The sequence below is a fragment of the Pholis gunnellus genome, assembly GCF_910591455.1.
Source record: "Pholis gunnellus genome assembly, chromosome: 1".
NCBI classification, from domain to species: domain Eukaryota; kingdom Metazoa; phylum Chordata; class Actinopteri; order Perciformes; family Pholidae; genus Pholis; species Pholis gunnellus.
The window spans coordinates 27,121,281-27,145,577 of record NC_136528.1 but is presented as its reverse complement, the minus strand read 5'-3'; the positions used below and the strand labels follow the sequence as shown (position 1 = coordinate 27,145,577).

Genomic DNA, 24,297 nt, shown 5'->3' with positions numbered 1-24,297 from the left:
CAGAAAATAAAGTTTGAGATTGGCTCCGGATTTTCATACAATTGATTTTAAAATGTATGATTACGCATAGAAAAATCCAACCATTTTGATGAGATCATGGCGGGATTACGCTACTAGTGGGGCCATGAAGAGCATCAGGGCCTCCATTAAAGCTACAGTCACATTACACATTACACGTACAAACTCCCGTAGGCTCCAGCAGATCCGCAGTTCAGAGTTCCCCTTTATTACTTGGTTTGATTTGGTTCATTGGCAATATTATAATAATACATAATATCAAACTTTGTCATGGATAGTACAACAACTTTCAGGATTTTTTTCAATTGTTGTCCCTGATTTTTTTTCAAGGCATTCAAATTATCAAGGCTTACACTGTCTGAAATTATGAAGTATTAAAAATAGGACCCATGTCCAGGCAGCCAAAGGTACCAATGTATTGTGTCTGGAAATAGAAAATCCAGCATTATAAGTACAACATTACACCACCATACTACAAACTGTAGCGTCACTTGTGTAAAGTTTGTAATCGCTCATCTCAATATTTAGGCAATGTTACCTACATCAGAGGTGTTTCATCGCGTTCTGTTTGTCAGGACTGAATGTGGGGCAATTTTGTTGAATGGAAAGCCAGTCTGAGTTCAGAGACATTATTAAGTGCTCCATGTCAATCAAACAAATTGTTCACGCAGATAGTATGTCATAGAGTGTGCATAATCAATGAGCAAACACATATTATTTACAAATCTGACTATACATTTGTAAAAAGAAGGCAGTCGTTTGTTCAAATGCTTAAAATAACCTACATTTATCTGACTGCTGAAGGAATTATAGCAGCAGTGGGAATTACCGAGTCTTGTTTGCCAGAGACGAATTTTGAAGTTGAATGACGTTGTTTTTAGTATTGCAAAACCATGAAAAATAAGTTTGCGGTAGATAGATGGGTCCACAAAGTGATTTAGACATGGGAGACCATTGTTTATTTCCCATTTCCTTATACCAGCCAACATAGTGTTCTTCTAACCACGACCACAATCATTCCCTTATCTTAATCAAATAGTATTTTCAAACCAAACTACAATCATTCCCTAACCTCAAACGTAAAGCGAGAATATTTTACTTTTGAAAGAAACCAAACAGTTACAAATGAACAGTTGAATTCATAGGCAATCAAACACACACTTGCTCAGTTCAATACACTAAGCATTCAGTTATGTGGTCTTTAAAAAAAATGTTTAAATGATAAATAATGAGTGACCCCCAAAGAGATAAATAAGGCTGTTTATACTACCTGTTCCTACACCTGTTAAGATTGGGTATTCTAATGTTAACATTAGACAGTCTGGAAGAAGAAAAGCAGATTTGTTCAATGTGCCATCTCAGTAAAAGGAGAGTTTTGTTCTCCATTGTCCATTTTACAGGAGGTACAGTAAGTGTCTGAACCAGCCACCATGTAGTTTGAGATATATCTTTTGCTTCTATTCAAAAAACTCAAACTTGGTCCTTTCTTATTGCTCTAAAAACTGGTAAAACAAGAAACCTAAAGAGGTAGTTAGATAGCTAGACTCAGTGCAAATATCGAATACATTTCTAAGGCATATTGTCACAGGCTAATAAAGAATGAGAGAAAACACACTAGAGAAAGATGACATAAGTAAGGAGGACACAGGTTGAATCATTGCAGGAAATAAACTGCAAACTTATAATTGACATTATTTTATTTTTCGTTGAATAGTTTCTATTTTTTTTCCCATGCCTTCAGACCAAGATGTGAATCAGAAGGAACAAACAATCCCCTGATTGAGTGTACAGTTCTTTCATACGAGAGAAACAAAGATAACCGTGGTCAAAACATCTCATTAACCATCATTTGCTTAGCTGTTATGGCATTTATATACTGTTTAAAGAGGAAATATTCTTAATAAGCAACAATCTTTAACATATATTAGTATCCTAATCTGAAACCAGCCTTGAACATAAAGCTGTTCCCTGGGTCTGTGCATAAGGATGTTGGACAAGTGGCCAAAATAGAATGGTGTTTGATCAAAAACTCAATGCAAGCTGGCCTCTAGGAGACTGCTTCAAGACAGTGATAGACAACTCTGCGATCCACATCCTTCTTAACCATTTAGTTCTCTGTATACATGCTGAGTGTGACCATCCAATTCACAGGTATTCAGATAGCTATAATGGTTGTTCTCGTTTGCTGCAAATCCAGTGTAAAATTCATTGTCTATAAAAATATTGAGATTTACTTGAACATAACCTTCTGACTATGTCATAATAAAAACTTCAGATGTCCGTTGCAGTTGCACAGTGGGATGTACTGTATAAATATTGTATAAAATAAGGCAGTCTTTTCAGTAGGATAAACCAGATACAAAAATTTCTGGGAGAAAAAATGTTCAAGTCCAAAATGTTTTCACATATTTGTCAAATGTCAAGCGGTTTACAGCATTAAACCAAGAGTAAGGGACTGTTGCAACAATGAATACACCCACGCGCCCACACCTACGACCCAAACACACCCACACGCACACACGCACACACGCACACACACACACACACACACACACACACACACACACACACACACACACACACACACACACACACACACACACACACACACACACACACACACACACACACACACACACACACACACACACACACACACACACACACACACACACTCCTGATGATCAACAATAACAGCTTATTCTACAATGCAACATCCCATCCCTGGACAAATCACTGAGACGTAGACATTTGTAATATTGTTTACAGTGCAATACAAAAGTGTTCATTCAAACTGGTACTGTACTTTTGATAAGAAAATAAAAATGTTTATTATGGTAATGCTTCATATGAATAATAATTGTATTTTTTTTTTAGAGCTATAGTAGTACTTGTCTTCATCAGCTTTGGCTTTTCTCTCTCTTTCTGAAATTCAATTTGTTCTTATTTATTTATCAACTAATTTTTTTGTGAATCTTAACATAGAAAATATGGAACATCTAAGAAAAATTAACAAACCAAGTCATCTGTAATTAGTTACCTATGATGATGATGATGTTGAGGTTTTCTTCTCAGCAGTGGCCTAAAGTAAAGACCCACTCCCTGACCCATAAAGAAAGCATCCCCTCCCACATGTCTGTTATGACAGCGTCGCATCAACTTGGATGTGTTTCTGAAGGACACATGAAAATGATGGCAAAAAAAGAAAAAGAAGAGCAGTGGAGTGTTATTCCATGATGTGGCCTCCAGGAGCAGTCCTGCCTTGTTGCGAGCACAGGGATGGAGGTCAAAGGTGACTATATGGCTTGACGTGGATTGGACACCTTAATATCCAGGTCACACTTCCACCCACTCCTCCAGTGTTGCTCGCACCTTCAGTAAACAAGCAGTTTTTACTCAAAACAGCAACTTCACAGGCAGAAAGAAGTGCCCATGTGGTAATTAGAGGACGGGTGCGTTGCCAGGAGGCCTGTAAGGACCCTCTCTCAGTCATGTCACTTGACCAGCTACACTGCGAATGGCCGAGAGGCACGAGAAGTTCATAAGGATGCTGTGTGTCTGCGTCTGTTTGTCACAGTTTTCATCTGACAGGGTTGTAAAGCCAGCAGTGTCACTGCTGCAAACGGCCTGTCAGGAAGTCCCTCTGTGGTTTCTGTGTGGACGGATATGTGGACGTTCAGCGTGCTACAGAAGCAGGAGACTGAAGGCGAGGAGGCCTTTTGGCTGGCTGGGCTGGCAGGGAGAGAGACGCCCCAGCAGGAGAGAGGAGGGCTGCCCCGGACTGCAGAGTCCCAGGGCTGAACACTGCAGCGGCCTACTCTGGAGGCGGTCGCAGGCTGTGCAGCTTCCTCTCATCCAGGCCTTTCCAGTACTTGAAGTTGTTGTCCAAGTGCTGCATAAGATTGGGGAGGTCTGCGAAAGCTGGAGAGACAACAAAAGAAGTTCAATATCAGATTTGACTGTTAGTTTCGTCACCATTAGTTCATACGAATGACTTATGAATGCACCAATCCGACTTTTTATCCGTTATAACTCAACTCAGGATATACGGTCAGTATCTGTATCGATACTGGTCCGGTATGAAATTGGTGTAGGTTTAAACGTTTTTTTTTTTTTTTTTAAAGATAATATTTTAATTCAGTTGCTAATTTGACAGCTATATTAAACATACTCACTATAAGAACGTTTGTCATTCCTTTTCTTAACATTATAACTGTCCATGGTGTGTGTTATTTGTACGTTTGTCTATGCTACTTGTTTCGACTTGTCACTAAGATTATACGACTAATCACGCAGATTTATAACAGTGTAAGCATCTCTAGTGTGTCGCATCATGCTGTGCAGTCTTACCATCCCATGCATCAAACATGTCCGTAATGAAGTAGTCTATGAAGGAAATCTGGGACTTTGGGATGCTACACGTGTTTCTGTCAAACACAGGCATAACCACCGGTAGACCTTGTCTCTTCTCCTCGTCCGTCTGCACCAGAGACGACAGCACAAGTGATCATCACGCACAATGAATGCACAAATTACAACAACAAAAAACAGTGCGGCTGCTGCTTGCTGGATCCATCTCCCCAACCATGAGCACTGTGTTATTTTTTCCCCTCTGATTACCTGTGCAAAATACTCCTCTGAGATGCGTCCAGCCCATTCTATACAGAGCTCTTGAGGTCTGCATGGATTGGAGATGTCTGCACACTTAATCAGCATCCGCTTGACGAGGATGCGATTCTCAGGGGATGTCAAAACGCTTTTTACAGATTCCTCATCATTGTTTCCCTAAAAAACAAATCAAGACAAAAAACACAGATGCAGACTATTAGCACAGTGACAACTAAAGTTCTTCTTATTAGTGGCAATAGACAGCCCCTTATAGCACACACAGCAGCTGCACAACTTTAAAAATAACTGACTGTGTCTGTACATGAACCAAACTGGGAAGTTGAAATATGGCACTGACAGCTGATTTCTTTATGGAGAGTCTGTATTCAGCGCGTGTTCATTATGGGCTCCCCCAACACTTGCATGTAAAAGAGTAGAGCATGGTTCCTGCAGTCACATGATTTGCAGTCCTCTGTATGTTTCAGGATGTAAGATTTAATTCACTGACAATTATGTTAAGCACAAGTACAGACGGTCCATTTAAGCCGAGATGAGAGAGGTCTCTGTTTTATCTGAGTCTCGAGGTTAACTTAATGAAAATGTGTATGTAACAAAGACCTTTTTTTTTTATCAACTAAACTTAAACTCCATCACAATTTACATCAAACACTTACATGTTCTGAAAGTGGCTTTGTTCAGTATAAAAAAAGATTGGCATCAAATCATTTATTTGGCTCATTCCTGCCTTTAAAGGGCAAGACAACTTTTAAATGTCTGTGTTGAGCATTCCACACACAGACGAGAAAGATGATACCAAGTTGCAAAATTCTCTCCCCACAAAGATATCAGTGCCCAGGCAACAACAGGCCACAGGTCCCCTGAACCAGTATCACCATCTCTCAAGCTCGTAATCTATTGTTGCTTGCATACTGTTGCACTGTGCTGCCACAGAATGAGATTACAATAATTGTGTTCATCTAGTGTCTGAATACTCCCGTGTATCCTTCCTGCTCTGACACACAACATTTATCTATAAAAAGAAAATGACAAAATTAGAACTATTATTGTTTACACAGCTATGAAATCTAAAAACATTTAAGAGTGTTGCAGTAAATCTAATCTCACCCCGTTCTCCTCCAGAGCAGCCAGTGGCTTGTTGATGCTGTTGACAAATTTGTTGACGTGTTCGAAGTGTTTGGTCATCTCGGTTGCGAGCACCATATCAATGATGGCCTGTCGAAGTGTTCGATATTCATTCCTAGAGAGAGAGAGAGAATGAAAGAGAGAGAGAGAGAGAAAAAAGAGAGAAAGAAAAAAAAGAGAGAGAGAGAGAGAGAGAGAGAGAGAGGGAGAGGAGGAAAAGAGAAATCAGAGCGGGTGAGATGACAGTGTGGTAAATAGCATGGAAACCCGTGTGAACAGTTTTCCCCTTCTGACTGCAGTGACAGTGGCGATGAATGGATGCTTTGTTCACCTTCCCCCTCCAAGGGGAGCAGCACATGTGAGCTATTCTGCTTTGGGACTCAAATCACATTAATACCCCGCCGCTGTCAACACACACTGCACTGCTTTCATCTTCACATATGCAGACTTAACTTATCCCCTTGTGATACCTCAGGTGACGTCTGTATCACAAACTATTTCTATAAGAATTTCAGGACGTACAATATTCATTTTCTCTACCTTATATATTGATATGCACAAATGTTCTTTCTACAGCAGCCGAATTTGCAAAAAAAATGTCATACGCCTAAACACAAAAGTCAGCAAATTCATCTAGTTTGGAATAAGTTTAAGAAATAGTTCAGCCCAAAATAGAAATATAGTAATCATCTTCTCAACCACATGTCAGTAGAAACTGTTAGTTTACATCTTTTGTGGGACGCTGAGTTACAGTAAACATTGGTCTTTTGAGCGCACTATGCACTTATTTGATTGACAGTTGGATTACTTGAGGTCTTTGTATTGATGGGTTTATCAGAACTAGCAGCGACATACTTCTACATCCACGTAACTTCAATAGCTCAGGAGAATGACTACGTTTAATTTTGCGTTTGATGATCCTGTGAACAGCCAGGGCATAAGTAGATAATGACAACTCTAATTCTTTGGGGGTGACCTATTCCTTGTGTAGTGAATCCCCTACCTTTCAATGTTCTTGAAGATGTTGCACTTATCATCTCTGGTAGTGATCTGGAAGGCCAGCGCTGCGTGATGGCTCTCCAGCACAGCAGTGTCATTGTAGAGGATGGCCAGCTCGCTTCCTGCGTTGCACAGGAAGCTGTTGGTGCGTCCCGGGTGGTCCACGTCGTGCACAGTGGCAGCAATCAGGGCAGCCACCTCGTCGATTGGATCCAAACTTTGCTGTTGGGGCAGATTGGACATATTGTTGGGCATTAAAAGGAAAAGTCTGGTATATTACCACCTTGGTTTATAGTTCTGAATGAACAACTATAGGTTAAAAGCTGGCACAGCATAACCTTCTACTACATTGTCACATCCCGCGATCAACACAGTTGTGACGTGCTTCCAGTTTAGCCTGCAGGTTGAACTAGGAAGCAGCTCTACATTGTGAAAAGCAGTTGCGACTTATAATTAGGATAATAACAGTTAATGTTCACCTTCATTTAAATGAATCTACATGATCCCGAGCTACCAAACACATGTAAAAAGTGCACATTTCTATTGTCAATATACTGTATTTACATACAGCATTATGCAGTTACAATGAAGTGCTAGATCAAGCAAATACAGAGAATCATTTAGTTAAATGTGTGTACAAATTGCAGCTTTTTTAATAAAATTTTGACCCTAATTTTGAAGCTTCCCTTCCAAAATATTGACTTCAATATTAACAGAAATAGTTAATAAAATGGATTGAACAGTACAAGTATAGAAAATGTAATGTCATTTCTAAATGAATATGCAACATAACAGACCTACTATCATGTCTGTAGATCTCCAGGAATTCATTAACCTTGGGTGATGTAACTTCACAGTTCACCGGCTAAGCCAATGAAAGATCCCTTCACTGAGATCAGAAATAGACAGTTTGGTAATCAGCTTAGCCAATGCACGACCTAAACTAGTTACTGAGCCACTGACACACTTGGCCAAAACCAAGACTCTCTTGGATAACGCCGGCTCAGACGGGACATCTGACCCTCAAGACTGAGCCGAGAGTTGCGCTTGATAGTAGAAAATCCTAACATCTAGATCCTGCAGTTGTTTGGGCCCACAACCAAAGCAGCGGTGAACAAAAGGATGGCAGGCTCTAACACACACTAATGCTAAACAAGACTTCCAGGAACAGCCATGTAGCTTCACATCTACCCATGAACTACAAGTTCTGACACCTTGTTTTTCTCTCAAGTCAAACATATAAAGAACAAGTATATACGGGGCATACGTTTTTTTGTATTTAGCATTGACTTTGACATAACAGTTGTGAACAGCACTCAATGGGCAGAGTGGCTTCAACATATTGAAAGGTAAAAACCAAAAGAACTGTAAAGAAGTTTAGCATTTACTTACCAAACACTGACACCTTATTTATATATTTCATTAAATAAATGCCTCCCTGATAAAAGCTAATAATGGGTAATAATAAGGTGCTGCAATGAACAATTTTATTCATGAGCAATTCATTTGTTAATAATTTTCTCAATTAATTAATTAACTGAAAATAGAAAAAGGGAAATCACAACAACATGGTAACCCAAGGTCACATATTTTATGTGCTTGTTTTGTCCACTAATTAAAAACAAACAAACAAAAGAAGAAGACAAAGAAAGGCAATAAAAGCACACATTTCAAAAGCTGGAATCAAGTCTGTCATTTTTGTTGGATAGCTATGGACCAGCAGCAACATTCTGAAAGCATTGTGATATGTTTTGCAAGTTTGGCATGTATTTTTAAAGTGGTATTCTTAATTCCTACTACTTGTTAATTTACCTTGACCCTCTCCTTGCAGAGAAAGTATGCCGTTGCATGTAGGACATCAGCTGCATGAGAAGAGTTGTGGTAGGAGTTACTGGAGTGGTAGTTAGCTTCAATCAATTGTAGCCAGGAGCGCAAAGTGGCCTCAGGGCAGTTTAGGAACTCGCAGACGCCAAATCGGGAGAAGATCTTCATGCCCAAGTAAGTCAAAGGCCTGCAGGAGGATTCAGCATGGTAGTTTAACAAAAACTCTCTTCCTAAATCATTTGACACTTTTCCTCTGATAGCCCTTAAACTGTGTTGTTGCCTCACCGCTTCATGGTTGCAGCCTCCAAGTTGACGATGTCAAAATCCCATGAGTCCTCATTCTCCATGGTCTGGGCAATTCGAGGGGGGATGTCATTTAAAGTCAGAGGAGTTGTCAGGTGACTTGGCATATGGTGGGCCTCTGTGAGTAAAGGAAGACACAAGAGAGGAGGCATTCAGATAAAGAGAGCTGCTAAAACGTGGCACAGCACTTTGTGTCGTCCTCCCTTTATGCTTTACGTAAACTTACGTTTTGTGGACAAGATGTATTCATTTCCTGACAATCTGCGTAAACCATCCTGTGAAGAAGAAAGACAGTGAAATTGTTTGGATGCCATGAGACATTTGCACTGAAATCAGATCTGATACAAAAGTCATGTGTGCTAAATTAAGCTGCTAGGAGCACAAACACCAGCTTGGACTTTAGAGTAGAGAAAGCTAGTTGAGACCAGTCATGTTACTGGGACTTGCAAATCATCAACCATCACTGATATTTCATTGACCCACGAAACAAGACGAATGACACCCGGATAAAGCCACAAGTCAGGTAGAATTCCTCTTTGAAAAATAGATTAGAATAGAAAACGTTAAACTTTTGTAACCCCTCAGAGTATCAAGGTTTATATCCAACTAAAATCTTTGATCCATAACTAGGTCCTAAATAGCTCAATGATTTTACCAGCAAACAGAACAAATGTTATCTTGTTAATCATATGTCAATGTGACTGAATGTCTCGTTGCTGCATTTTGACGAAGTTGTAGAAGGAAAAGCAAGTCAAGAGCGTAACAGATTACAACAGTACAACAATAAGAGCCAACAAAGACACGGCTCTTCAATATTTGACACAATATTTTGGAAGCTATGTTCTGCTGACACCTCATATCGTCCGTCCGCCCCCCCCCCCCCCCCCCCCTCCGCTCACTGAGGGAGCGGAGGGATGAGGCAGCCAAGCTGAGCTTATTAATGAAGCCAATATGCAGTTTAGAAAAGTATTACCATATTTATGAACTGTAATAGTTGTGTCAAAAATGACGCAGTGATAATTCATGTACACGTGTTAGATAATTTACAGTAAATTATTCAATTATGACATTTGTCTTCCTGCGGGCAGTGCTGCATGCTGTGAAAGCAAAATGGGGCTCATCAGTGGGGTAACACTTCATCACCCAAATAATCAAAGACTTCTCAGTGGTTTGAAGTATAATGATCCGGGTCTTCTAGGACTGTGATTTGTGGATAATAAACTATGTGAAAATTGTTTCTAGCCACACTAGCGGCGTGGCTAATAACGGTCGGTTGACCAATCAATATTCATTGTTCCCTGAGGATGGATCCGAATGACAATGGAGATCACCTGCCTTTTCCTCTAGCGCTACCAAGAGGTTGACATTTGTGGTTTTGAGGTAAATATCTCAACATGGCAAGAAATCTGGTCCAGACATTCATGTTCCTCGCGGAGTAAACTGAAATTTTGTTGAACCCTTAACCCTCTTCCTCTAGTTCCATTGTTAAGTAAAATATATACTTTGGTTTATGACCAAATAGCTGCAAAACTAACAACATTGCCATCAGCCTCAGCTGTACTTTGTGTTTAGTGCTAACTGGCACATGTTAACATGCAAACACGCTAAGGTAAGATGGTGAACCGAGGAAAATCTAAAGTATGTACTTGCTAAACATCAGTATGTTAACTTGTCACTGCAGTGAGCATGTTAACAGTAGCATTCAGCTCACAGAGCTAGCATTACTGTAGGCTCTTGTTTTTTATGTTAGCAACAACCACTGCAGCAGTTTGCATCCTTTACAGTTCATAAAATGCATCAATATTGTTTAAATGTGTCTCCTAAAGAATTACTGTGAAAAGAAGCTACAATGAAGTCCTTCTGAACTAAAATATATTGTTATGTGTTGTAAAAAACCCTCAGGCTATTGTGCGTCATTAAATTTGAAAAGATCATAGAAAAAACGTTAAAAAGATGGCAGACATTACAGCCTCCACTTTTCTCAAATAACATTTGTGTCACTTGTCAGCTATATCTGGGTGATAGGCCTATATCATGTCATTCTGGGGCAATATAAATATATATATATATATATATATATTGGGCGTGAGTGTGTGCCGCAGAGTGAAATGTTTACTTCACAAGTGAAAAATGGAGAGGAGACTAGCTCATCTTTGACCTGAGCATTGTCTCATGTACACACTGGTTATTTTAAGACTTTGTCACCAGAAAGATGACAGCTCTTCTCTTGATGTTCACTGCCTCCTCTGAGTTCAGACCTCACCCTAACAAACACATATGCAACCAGGCACCTCATAAACCAATATGATCGTACATAAGTGACGATCTAAACCTCAACTCACGCCTCGTGGTTTTCTGGTTTCATCAACCTTTATCACTTATGCAGAACAAATCTTTTCTGACTGTGTGTAATGCCTCCCTGCCTCTGTGTATCCAGAGAGCACATGTATAAGTAAAGCCATGCGTATTCATCCGATCCAAAGAACAGGATGTTTCCAGGCCTGTGGAGTCAAGAGGAAGAGGTTCATGCGAGTGTGCATGTGTGCAGTGAGAGAGAGAGAGGGGGAGAAAGAGAGGGCGGGGTAGGCTTTCCTCTCCAGCCTACAGGAGCACAAAGGACAATCTAACACTTCCTCTGGGGTTGTTGCCAAGACTGCCAACTTGGCACTCTTTCTACTTCTGTACTTCACCATTGCTGTCTGTTTATCTCTCTCTCTGTGTCTCTCTCTCTCTCTTCCCCGAATATGTACAGAGATCCGCACAAAAATAAAAGTCCGTGGACACTCCTGACTCTCGGTTTCTTTCATCTATTCTAACACATTATCATGGGCTTTCATGGTGAATGAACACTCATGTAGACATGCGTGTTATCACTGTGGAATTCTGCAAACGCTCTGACGTGTGTTATCATATGGGAGTCGATTCATTCGTAGCGGAAGGAAGCTGTTTGGGTGTTTCGTACTTCTCGAAGGACCCCCGTGCTCTACAAGGCCTTCTGCTTACCGTCATAAGCCCCCCTACGAGGTCATTCGTATGGGGGTCTTCATCCTTGGTGCCCAGCTGTGGGGAGTAGAGCTCAGTTGTCCTCAGGATCTCCAGTACCCGATCCAAGGCCTCTGCCACGGGCATAGGACTGCTTTCCTGCGCTGCATTGATGATGTTGATTACCTGGATGATGAAATATATTATGGTACATTTTGGTAAAGCACTTTTCTTTTAAAAACCAACTACAAAAAAGCAAATATAAAACATATAGTATGTAATACAATACATTTACTGGACCAGAGTGAAACAGGTTAAGCAGGTTCTGATAACATAACATCTGAGTAACATCTGAGTAGTAAGGAACATCTGAGTATAACATTAATAAAATAATAAAATCTTATTTCTAAAATATTTCTGAAGTGATAAAGAAAAAAAAAGCCCAGTAGTGTGAAAGAAACGATGGGCACCTATGGTGAGGTCTGTAAGCATGTGCAAGAACACAAGTTTAAACAGACACACACACACACACACACAAAATGAATCTCCTGAAAAAGTGATCGCCGTCACTTGCTCTGATATGGAACATTTTTTGTTAATGCACACTTTAAAAAATACAATATGACCCAGACTGCAACAAGAGTGAACACATGCTTGTTTTTAAAGTGGGAAAAGAAAAAAAGGACTTCCATTTTCAGCACAGCCGTGTCTATTGTGTAGAAAAAATAATACAAACAGACTGATGTATGCAAATATAGGTAGCAAAAAACAAGTGTAGACAAATGCCTTAATCCTTATGCAAATGTGGTTTACTGGGTTTGCGCTGTAACCACGTCTAGTGTCCCGGATGAATATAGTAATAAATAAATAAATAATCTGCAAATCTGTCCTCCCCACACACACACACACACACACACACACACACACACACACACACACACACACACACACACACACACACACACACACACACACACACACACACACACACACACACACACACACACACACACACACACACACGCGATGTGTTTAAGATGACAGAAATAATCTATAAAATTCTTTCCATCCAAACAAAATTGTTTTCTTAAAAAAAAAAGGGGAATTTAAATTAGAACCATATAGATGTCTAACCACATACACAAATGTCTTCAGATGACAAGAGCACTTAAATGAGGATCTGAAATGTATTTTTTTGTAACAGCTTTTTTCTTCAACACGCTCTGGAGCTAAACTTATTTCTACAATACAGAGATTGTTCTATCAGTGCTTTTTTCTGGAGAGGATGATGCCTACAGGGACTGACTACACAGTAAAATGTGTGTCATATGACCCATCCCTTGGGACTTTCTCTGTTTCTGACTATCCAGGCTGCAGACTACATAAACCACTAAAACAGCAGGCCATCCTGGTCTAACATGAATTTCTGTCTTATGCATAAAATGTGGCCTTTTGTCAGCCCATCTGCACTCGACCTGGTATGCGTGGCCTCTAGCCTTCGATGCTAGTAGCTGTACAAGAAGTGCTCATGGTGTTAGTGGCAGTATTATAACCCAAGTGTTCAGTCATGAGATACAAAAACTTCAGTACAAAATGCTAATCATGTGATGGAGGCAGGGAGGGATGATGGGAACTCACGCACCTTGGTGATGGGAGCTTCTATTGTCATGGAGTGGATTCGGGCCATTGAGGAGTGCCTTCGCTGTGAGCTCCCTGGCAGGATGGAGAAGAAAATAAATAAATAAGACCCATATTGTAATACAACAACAATTTAAGCTGTAGTTTTCGAGTGAATTTGCATGTCTATCCAATCAACACTTGATGCAAAAAGACAACTGGGAAGGTTTCATAAGCTGACAAGTAACGCCCAGAGTTTCCATCATGCCTCACCATCGCTCCCCCGAGACGTTGTGGATCTTACGTCCAAAGAGCCTTTCCTCCGGTCTTTGTGCTTACTGGATTGGATGTCTGGGGAAAATATAACACCTTACATTGACACTCAAACACAAACAAGGCGTAAGTTTAGTGACAAATCAAACTTTGGCTCCCCATCACAATATCCTTGGCAAGTGGAGGCGATGTCTTAATCAGTCCAAGCAGAAGTAATCAGTCTGTTTTTGATCAGGATATCTCAATTTATTAACACGACTGATTCTGTAGTTATTCACAAGTTTAATTTTGAGGTTTTAATCCAGTGAAAGTGTAATAATTGGTCAAAGCTGGGAACAAAAGGTGCAAACGTGAGATTTATGATTTACCCAACAGAGTGAAATGTAATAATTTTTGGTTATTATAAACATTCTCCATTGCAAAGCTACAGGAAATACTCCAGAAAATCGGGATTGTCAAGTCAACCTCACAGGTCGAATCCATAGATACAACATAGTAGGTAATATATCTATTTTATTTCTATTGTCAGATTTGTTCTATGTATTTAAGGGAAAAGGCTGGTGTTATTATCCCTGCCAGGAGAATCATGCATGGGTGAGTGAGTTACTATGCACCTCTCTGTCTGTCCATGACTAATCTCCCATTCTGCTGCAGCAAACTGAAGAATATTTTGGGTGCCCAGTTATGGCTGCATGCTCAAGAACCTCTTGTGGTTGCAGTGACTCACTCTTTGTCAAAGCACCTTTTACTGCCTGTTTTATACAGCGTTTGACTGCCTGCTGACTCCTCACTGACTACTCCAATCCGGCCCCGGCTGGTAGGGGCCGCTGAACTCCAGCCGATGCACTGCATCCAGAGACACAGTGGGGTAAAAACAGTTTGCTCACTATTATTGTTTTGGACTGTGCGTTTAGCTAACAGCTTAAAGTTAACGGAACTATCAGTACACACATCGCTGTACCTCTCCGCCACTCAGCCTCTGCTAAGCGGGCAGACAGCTTGTGAGTTTAGTTTTGTTTTTGTGGGGACAAAGTATAAAGTAATAGAAAGACAGAAGTCGGCAGGAAATGTTTCTTTGTTTCTTCGTCCGAGTAGGCGGACATATAATATTCAAATGACAAAAAAATGGAAATTACACTTTTCTTTGCAATTTCTAAATGCACTAAATGTGATAAAACACACTTAAGACTCAAAGAAGTAAATCAAGAAACAAAAGAAATGAAAAACACCTGTCACTTTGAAAGACCAAAGAACCACAAAAGAACGCTTTTAAACCATTTTTCAAAATGGCAAATGACTATGCTGACTAAACGCTTTGGTAGGGTTGTACCTTAACATTAGAAGCATAGTCAACCTTCTAATGAACTGTCAGGAGTGTAGCTGCTGCATTTTGAAATCAGTTGCAGCTGTGAATTGGCTTTATGGTTGATACCACAATACAGGGCAGAGTTAAGACTGAGCAGTCTGGCACCTACAGCGGGCATTTTCAGGAGGGATCTTACCTGTTTGAGACTCTGCCTGCACACGTTCAGTGGATTTATCACTCTGCATGGACAGAATAGAGAAGCACATTGATGCATGCCGGCCAGAAAGCTCCTTTCATTCATTTTTAAATTGGCAATAGTGGAAACATGTCTCACCTTATTATTATCATTTAAAGGCCAGTTGATAGACACATAGTGTCTGATTTTTCTGTGAATGAAAAAAAGCTAATTAGTACACCAGGAAAAACCAATGGGATACAATCATAATCATCCAGTATAGTTATTCAGTTACTGGAAAGGTAATTTACATGAATGAGCCAGGCCTCAACATCCTGTCACTCACCCTCCCTGTCCAATTACAGGTGTGATCTTCACATTTTGCTGAATGCTGTCTCCATTCTTCTTTTTGGCATAATAAATCCCCTGCCACTCCTGGAACATAACAGGGCAGAACCGAGAGAGAGGAAATTAAACATGCTGGCACGAAATGTACAGAACCAATCATCGTAACAACTAAGAACATACGATAAGTATAATCATTTGAAAATATGTCCTAAACGTGGGTGTGGACTGGGTGTAGCATGGCAGTGTTCAAGGTGTAGATTAAGTGCTGAAGTGGGGTAGGTCAAAGTATTTCAGAGAGCAGCAAGGTGCTTCAATGGGTAGGGTGAGCGCTACTGGAGTCCGGCGCGCTTGTTTTATGTCCCCCCCCCCACCTACAGGCTGCTGTGGCAGCTTGAAAAGACTCGTCCCGCTGTCGGCCTGTCTGAGACTGACCTTCGCTCTCTGTGTAGTAAGATTACAGCACGGACATCAACCGCTGTTCTTATGCACATGAAACAGAGCTGCAGGATGGCCAGTGGGGCAGACTTACAGCGCACATGGATGCACGCGCACGCATGCAAGCACAGGCACAAAGGCAGGGGCAGATATCTGCAGAGTGATTCGATTGTGAAGCGATAGCCTTCACGTCAAAACTATGCATGTGAGAGTATCAACAATCAAGGGAAGCTGATCATTTATATTTCTGATGAGTTCTTGATGAACTAAACCACACTGAAAATTGTGTATGTGCTGAAATGTATAGTGTAGTTGATTTAATGAATGCATTTTACCTTTCCTTTCCGTATGCAGGAATTTATTGTTTCAAGGAGATCAGGCTTATTCTTCTCACTTGTAGGCACTTCTATTATTTCCTTCCCTATTAGCTCGCCTCGTTGGTAGCCCATAATAGACTCATAGGCAGGGTTCACATACTGCGAAGGAGAGAACACAACAGTGTTCAGGCTTGATCTGAGATGACGGTTTATAAAATCCACAATGAGTTCGGACACAGTTACGATGATGGCATTCCATTAACCTTGCCGACCAAAACAATTCAGAGAGGCTGACACATTCGTTGCTCATTTCATTGAGCTCAGAAGCATATTTTATGTGAAATTAATAACACAACGGCAGGCTGCACTGCTTTGATGCTAACAAAAGGAGCCATTCAGACGGACAGAGACCTCATCACTACTAAGAACTTGGATCACAAGACATGAACAGGCTTTTAAAACAGCAGAGAAGGAGGGAGAGAAAGAACGAAAGAGGAGAAGAGTGAGGACACAGTGAAGGTTTCACAATAAAGCAACTAGAAGTATTAAAGTTTATTCGAAACCCACCTGAATTACTTGATCTTCAGAAGTGATCTCGATGGCCTCTTGGCTTTGTTCTAGAGCTGTGAAAATAGCATTTCCAGCCCTTGTGGTGAAGAGACAACAGTAGAAGAATTGTTGTTAACACGTGCAACAAGCAGAAGCAGAGTGCTTCTATTTATATACATTTATACTTTGTAAAGAAAGAGTTTAAATTGGGATGATAAAGTTAAATCGTTAAAAGCAGATTTGCTCCAAGTGCAGCTTTGAATAAAGTTAGTACTGTATGCAACTGATCTAAAATATCAGGACAACACTGACACAACTCACCTGAGTTTGAACTGCGCCCGCACCTCTCCATGCTCCAACTGTAGCAGCTCATTATAGCAGGCCATCATATTGGCATTCTCCACATATCTCTGAGGGTCAGAGGGCAACGCGAATCAGTCAAAGACAGATGAAATGAAGTAATATTCATGTCAATGTATCCATTACAGGATTCGTTTTAGTGCTGCTGATGCCATGGGTAACAATGATTCAGTTACAAGGAACTCTATGCACATGTCTCCTGAGCAAACAGAGGGGATTTACAATCTTTATTCCTGCCTTATAGCGAGTGTTGACAGTAGGGATATTTAAAAAAAAAAAGTATGTCGAAAGAATAATACAAACACAGGCAGCAGAAGGCTTACACATATATGCACACACACACACACACACGCACATACACGTTCACTTCAAGTGTCGCTCACCCTATTAAAGCCGGCATTGATCAGGGGCATCACAGAGGCTTCCTCTCTGTCTGGCCTTAAAAGGAGAACACACATTATCACCCAAACATCGCTATGACAAACACTTCATACGGCCTAAAACACATCAGCTGAGTGAGACTATTTCATTCTGACAATACTCCCAATCACTAGGTACTTATAAACACAGAGAGGGAGAAGGACAAGAAAGGGCCGAAAAGGGAGGGGGAGGGGAAGGTCAGCGAGTTGTACGTACCTTTTCACAACGGCGACGATCACAGTGTTTTCTGAAGAGTTGACCGCTCTAATTGACCTGGATGTAAACAGAGGGAGCCTTTTAGCCAGTGAGCAGGCTGTTGGAAAAGCCCATGGCATCAAATCAATGTATTTTTCAGTTTTTCACGCTCCGATTCTCCCTGGCAGGCAGAGCCCAGTGGTGGAGCTCTGCGAGCAGGCCTAGGCCTCTGAAAGAATGCAGTGTACAGGGCCACTCATCCGCCTGTGGTTTCCCCCAGCCAGCGGTCATAAAGGCCCTTTAGTTCCCCATCGGAGCCTGTGCGTGTACACTGAACATATGGATTGGCCAAAATGAATGGGGTTAACATACACGCTGGGCAGGGCAAATGAATGTTTGCAAATGTGTTTTTGGTTTGGGCAGAGGCTAAAGATAGAGGGTGGTATGGGCAGGCACCGCTCATTTCTCATCGACATGACGGTAGCATGCAATGGAAGCTAGTGAGCCCAAAGTGAGCTGGCCATTTACCCCTGGCAGAGTCCACACGTGTTACCGAGTTCACTGTAACACACGAGTCCGTCCGATCAAGATCGTCTGGTCTGGATTACGTCATTGGCCTTGGATGACAGTTACTAACAGAAGTTAAGCCAACTGTGTCCACCGTGATTCTCTACCAGGGGCACGAAGAACGACTGTGAAGAAGCTCAACTAATTTAAAAAATATATTCTTTGTTTCTTTTAATCCACATATTGAGTCAGCGGTTACACCTGACGGGATGACGGGATTGAGAGTGTGTGGAAGCTACTGTAGTTACAAAGAGAGCAGACGAGCCTAAATAGGAACAATGGTTAAAAAAAGTTTGCTAAAAGTTGGATAAATGGTTGAAATCATGAGCTAAATGGATAAAACCGTGAGCTAAAAGTAGTGAATAAATGGTTGCAACCTCTCCAGTGGTAGTATGAATGCTTGACTATACATTTCTGGCAGTTTGATAGTATGAAAGCATTATTTAACAACATCCACTTGTATATAAATCAATAGTCTAAAGTAGCAACCATCTTAATTCAGTTCAAATGTCCACATTAGAACATGAAGTGTGTAACTAGGTTAAACAGAGTTCATCTGACAGGGCTGTGGGGGGGGAACGCCAGATAAAAAGAACTAGCTGGGAACTGCTGCATAGCATCATTGTAGAAATACAACATAAAGTAGTTACATATACTTGGATGAAGAGTACGGGTGTGGCCTACCGGCATAGTGCTTCCGCATCAAAGTGTCTGGAATGTCTGTGGTCAATGATGACGAGGTCATGATGCTTCTCCAAGAAGCATTCAAGAGCCGACTCGGGTGTTCGTGCCATGCTGCACCTGAAGTTGGCCTTCTCACATGCCCAGCAGAAGCCATTACTCTGACTGTCCTCTTTGGCAAAAACTAAAAGTACCTGCAAAAAGAGAGATGACTCAGCACATATATCCAACTGAGGAATCTGTATTTTTAAGTGACCTCTTGCAATGTCCTCCTACTACCACCAAAAGCATAGAACTTACATAATACAGTTAAAGGGTGCTTTGTAAAGAGAGTACATATTCAAAGAGATTAATGCGTAATTGAAAAGTGGATAAAAACACTGACGGAAAAAAAGTGCTTTAAAAGATGCAGTGAATTTGTTAGCATTACAAAGTGGTCGAGGCTGTCCTAATGGCAGGAGACTTAAAAAGTCAGCAAAGACTGAGGGGTCTCAGCATGTCTTGAAAACGTAGACTAAAAGCTGCAACTAACAATTAGTTTCATTTTATATCAAATCATTGTATCCATGCTCTGACGATCAACAATCATTTAGTCTATAAGATGTCACAAAATATGCCACAAGAATCTTTGCATGTAAAGTATAAATTAAAAATCAATAGTATTTCTGAGTATCGATACAGTATCACAAAACATAATCTCGCAATACTCAAGTGTAGCGATATTTTCAAATATAAGTCACTTTGCACTGGTACAAAAACAAAGAAAACTGGCAAAGAAATAGAAACTGAGAAATAATAATAAAAAGAACCAACCGATTTTAAATATTTTTGTTTAATAAAGAACTTAAGCAATTAGATCATTAAAAAATATATTGTCAATTGTTAACATCTAACTTACACCTGATGTAGAAATGCTATATTTACAGCACATAGTCTCTTTGTTTGTTTTTTATTACACAGAAGCTACAGAATTTAAAATGAGATGGAAATATTATCTATGATAAAACATTTGAGAGCTACAGGGCTAATTGATATGTAGCCAATATCTGATACGAACAACTGACGTAACTAATCCCAGAAGAACAGCCTCCACCCTGCGTTACAGAATCAGTTGAGTAAGAAACAAGAGACAAGAGAATGTGGTTTTGATGCCTCAGTGTATCAACAGCTCTGAAGTCATCCTTGGTGTATTCATGCTCATTTGCGCCTGTCGTCGTAATCAGCCTCCGGCGTGGGCTTGACTGTGACCTCAGGCCTGCAGCGGACAGGCCCTGATTGATCAGGCTCAGCTCGTACTCGAGTGCGTCACAGATTTTATTGTCCGCTGCCGTGATCTATGACACAATTAGCCGAGGTGGCCTTGACTGGCTGCGGCCCCTCCCACCGGTCTGCCAAGGCTGTGGCAGAAAGTGCTGCTGCTGCTACCGTCAAACCAGCCATTGAGAGCGCGCGCTCTCTCTCTGGCAGCATACTTTCATATAACCCCTTACTTGCGTAAATACTGGACCAGGGATTTAGGCCCGCCTCCAAGAGCAGTGCTGCACTAAGAGTAGATTCATGAGTCACTCGCTCAAACAGACGTCATCTCCAACTGTTGGCAGGGAGCAGGACGAACGTAAAGAAGGGAAAGTTTGTTCTGCAGACTTGAGTTTGTATCCCACCTGTAAAATTGAGTTAGGACACAAAGCCTTGACTTTGTTGGTAAAAAAACTGGAGCCCCTGTCCTCCACACAATGAGGGGATAGAGGATTGGTTGTTTGGACAGTTGTCCTTCTGATCCGATCCGATGATCGGTGTGGCTTTATTTCCGTATGCAGCTTCAGGCCTGAAGCACAGAGCCCTTACGCCTGTGCGGGGTGTTGCTAATGCAAACCATATTCTGCATATGAACATTTTCCCTACCAGCGGCAATAAGTGTCCGGGTCATAAATACATCACCACTGAGTCCTGCAGCTATGTTCGGTACGCACAGGGAATTAGATCAGAATTCCACATTGGGATGTTGGTAGAAAAGTCAACATTCCCGCAGAGGTGGAGGAAAGGCTGATATACAGGCTGAGATAAGGTCTCTTCAGGTCCCTGTGCTCAGAGGCCTCGCTCAGTAATAACACACCAACAATCTTAAAAGTACATTCAAACACAAATGCTTGTTTGTTTTTTAGGTGAGGACGCGCTGTTCATGGGCCAAAGAAACAGATGAAAAAGGCGGAGAAAGCAGCAGAGAGACAAAGACAGAAAGAGGGAAAAAAAACAAGTTGCTCGAAAGGGGGTTGCGAGCATTTTGGCAGGGTCTGATCGCTCTGTCTCGAGAACATCATTGTTGAAAACAGTGAGGGCCCGGGCCAGATCCTGTGATCCGCGAGAAAAGAGGAGGAGTGGAGAGGAGGAGGGCATGACAGGATCAGCTGTGAGTGACAAAAACAGGAAGAGGATATCTCTCTACCTCGCTTTCCTACCGTTGTCACACTGGAGCGCATCAGACAATAAAGAGGAGTCTGTGGCGTTAAATTACAGGACGTCTAATGTATTGCTTTTCCTTTGACTCTCCCCAACTTCATATCATCATTGTTACACTAACGTTAGAGTTGTTGTTTTTTGAAATAGTTATTTGCATTTTAAATGAAGCAGGTATGCACTAGGACTGCAGCTAACAAGTGTTTCAATAAATGATGTGATTTTGTCTGTGAAATGTAAAACGTAATTGTGATAAAATGCCCATCAGAATTTCTCAAAGCCCACAGTCACGTCTTGCTTTGTTTCATAAACAGTCCAAAACCCAAAGTGTTCAATTCACTACAATATCGGACAAAGAAGAGCAGCAAATCTTCACATTTGGACAGCTGGGGGCCAACAAAGGTTTGGCATTGTAGCTTGAAAAATGTATGAAACACTTAATCAATTATCAAAATAGCTGACGAAACCAAAAGTAAATTTTGTACATTCTTAAAATACATTTTATTCTTCCTAAAAAGCGTACTTTCCGAAGACTCCAGCTCTTCACTCAACAAGCAGCAACGCATGCCAAAGGAACAAGAACAGAACCAGACTGTATAATGAACCATTCAACGTCAGAGAATGTCCTCTTTGCAGTGACGAAACATGGTCCATGGATCCTCTGTGCCGTTCTTCCATAACGTGCATTGTTCATTATGGTATGTTCTTGGTCATAAATGTTTGGCCTTGTTGCCTGGACAACCCAAGACTGCATCGCACACAATACGTCCATTAACAGTTTTCAAACTGTCAAACGGAGTCAAACGGATGTTTGCATGGGTACTTTTTTTCCCCTTTAATCTCTTAGCGAGGTGTGGTATCTTTGAGAAATTCAAGATTAGTTCGAACTGCAAACACAAGTAGGTGACGTTTTGAAATGCTATTACTGGAGAAACGGAGAATATTGACACCAAGTCACACCAAGTTTAGCTCCACAGCTCGGCTAAAAGCCCCTAAATGATACGAGCATAAACATTTCACTGGAGCACTTCTGTTATTCTGTGGAAAGCCTTAATGCATTCACACACACACACACAAGCATCAATCATTCAGATGTTTGGCATTGTTTTACGATACCTGAAGTGGGTCTTTAAATAACTTCATTGGTCCAAATTGCACCTCTGTTAATGTGGTCTGAAAGACAACAAGAAGAATACAAGGATTAGAAAAATAATCATTTCAGAAATGTGATATTGTCTCAGTTATTTCATATTTGTGTTTTTGTTGACATTGGCTTTACGTCATCATCATTGAGGTTCCCTCAGACTCCACTGCCGTGTGTGTAATAGTAATAATGCTCATTGTTGGGCAAGATACTGGCGTATAGGTGACGACCAGTGCAATAAGTGATAACACAACTTAAAGATTGATTTTGATTTTATGGGAACTTTAAGTAAGAGGATCTGAAAACTTCTGAATACCACCACTGACTGAATCAGCAAAAACAAATGCGATGTCATTTCTGATTCAAATGTTCAGTAGAGTTGTAATAAAAAAAAAAAAGAGGTTTTCAACTCATTACTTTTAACCTACATGAGTTCACTCTTTTCTGTCTGCAAATAATTTAGCTTCCTTCCTGCTAAATGGAACCCAGCTCAGGGGTTAGTAACCATAGCAACCAAGCCCCTCGCGGACCGCCATCCCTCTAGAATTCCTCTTCTCCGTAAACAATCTACACATGTGAGGAGGAATACAGAGAGGAATTTTAGAGCGTGCCGAGCAGCAGTAAATCACTTCATGCTGAATTGTAAGCCGTTTTGAAAGCTCCATTGAAACAACAAAGGGGGGGGGGGGGGGGGGGGAAACAAAAAAAAGCTGATTAGCCCTCCGTTGTATCCAAACTGACGTCATCACGACACTAGGCCGTTTGTTGCAGCCGTCCGCAAACAAGTAGTGTGGCATCAGGATGGCTACAAGCTGATGCTCTGTGATCATCTGATCTTTCACAGACACGAGGAACTGGTCACATGGTAGGCTCATGTGCACTTGAGAGACTGCATGAGTGTGTGTGTGTGTGTGTGTGTGTGTGTGTGTGTGTGTGTGTGTGTGTGTGTGTGTGTGTGTGTGTGTGTGTGTGTGTGTGTGTGTGTGTGTGTGTGTGTGTGTGTGTGTGTGTGTGTGTCTGGCTATATAATACGGACTAATTTATGGAAATGTCACATGCTTTTCCGATAGGGTTTGAGCAAGCAAGACCCAGTTTTCCTGTTGTCAGATGTGATTTCAATGACTCGGACCACTTGTGTCAGAACAAATAACTCAGTTAGCTTTATTCATTTTGTTTCGAGATTCAAACCATCCATCCATTCATTCATTTTCCAGTGGAAGTGAGACAAAACTCTTTAGTGGACTGCTGCTGGGTAAATGTCACAGATAGTGGCCGCGCAAAACATACACCACACGTCGAAGTCGACTTTTCCGCTGCACGGCCGTTTGTTGGGGAGCTAGTTTTGAGGTCGGGGTCTTGACGTATGGAGTAAAGCCACAGAGCCTCCAGCGAGCTGAGGCCCAGCTACAGCAGCGGTCTGTCCCCGCGCAGGGAGACTTCCCTCTGTAACTGACACTGACACAACCAATGCAACTGCAGCTGAGGTTGTGTAACTAGAATAGCCTGCCTGCCACACACACACACACACACACACACACACACACACACACACACACACACACACACACACACACACACA

General features: G+C 41.2%; 1 protein-coding gene across 2 annotated transcripts in view; it reads right to left on the bottom strand.

Moving 5' to 3' along the window:
• Positions 1 to 1,089: 1,089 nt before the first annotated feature.
• pde8a (phosphodiesterase 8A) overlaps positions 1,090 to 24,297 on the bottom strand; it is a 27,545-nt gene continuing 4,337 nt past the window's right edge. The window contains exons 2-22 of one of the 2 annotated variants that reach the window (XM_079158111.1): positions 22,691 to 22,747; positions 19,124 to 19,314; positions 17,894 to 17,950; positions 17,641 to 17,695; positions 17,219 to 17,307; positions 16,916 to 16,994; positions 16,367 to 16,507; positions 15,595 to 15,683; positions 15,408 to 15,459; positions 15,270 to 15,312; positions 13,768 to 13,845; positions 13,520 to 13,590; positions 11,899 to 12,063; positions 9,122 to 9,170; positions 8,878 to 9,013; positions 8,581 to 8,779; positions 6,773 to 6,990; positions 5,752 to 5,884; positions 4,639 to 4,803; positions 4,369 to 4,498; positions 1,090 to 3,939 (exon numbers count right to left, since the gene is read on the bottom strand). In XM_079158111.1, coding sequence (XP_079014237.1) covers positions 3,833 to 3,939; positions 4,369 to 4,498; positions 4,639 to 4,803; positions 5,752 to 5,884; positions 6,773 to 6,990; positions 8,581 to 8,779; positions 8,878 to 9,013; positions 9,122 to 9,170; positions 11,899 to 12,063; positions 13,520 to 13,590; positions 13,768 to 13,845; positions 15,270 to 15,312; positions 15,408 to 15,459; positions 15,595 to 15,683; positions 16,367 to 16,507; positions 16,916 to 16,994; positions 17,219 to 17,307; positions 17,641 to 17,695; positions 17,894 to 17,950; positions 19,124 to 19,314; positions 22,691 to 22,747 — 2,304 coding nt within the window. In that variant the 3' untranslated portion in view covers positions 1,090 to 3,832. Of the gene's footprint in view, positions 3,940 to 4,368; positions 4,499 to 4,638; positions 4,804 to 5,310; positions 5,657 to 5,751; positions 5,885 to 6,772; positions 6,991 to 8,580; positions 8,780 to 8,877; positions 9,014 to 9,121; positions 9,171 to 11,898; positions 12,064 to 13,519; positions 13,591 to 13,767; positions 13,846 to 15,269; positions 15,313 to 15,407; positions 15,460 to 15,594; positions 15,684 to 16,366; positions 16,508 to 16,915; positions 16,995 to 17,218; positions 17,308 to 17,640; positions 17,696 to 17,893; positions 17,951 to 19,123; positions 19,315 to 22,690; positions 22,748 to 24,297 lie in introns of those variants that run through there. The other variant, XM_079158112.1, reaches the window with a different exon arrangement.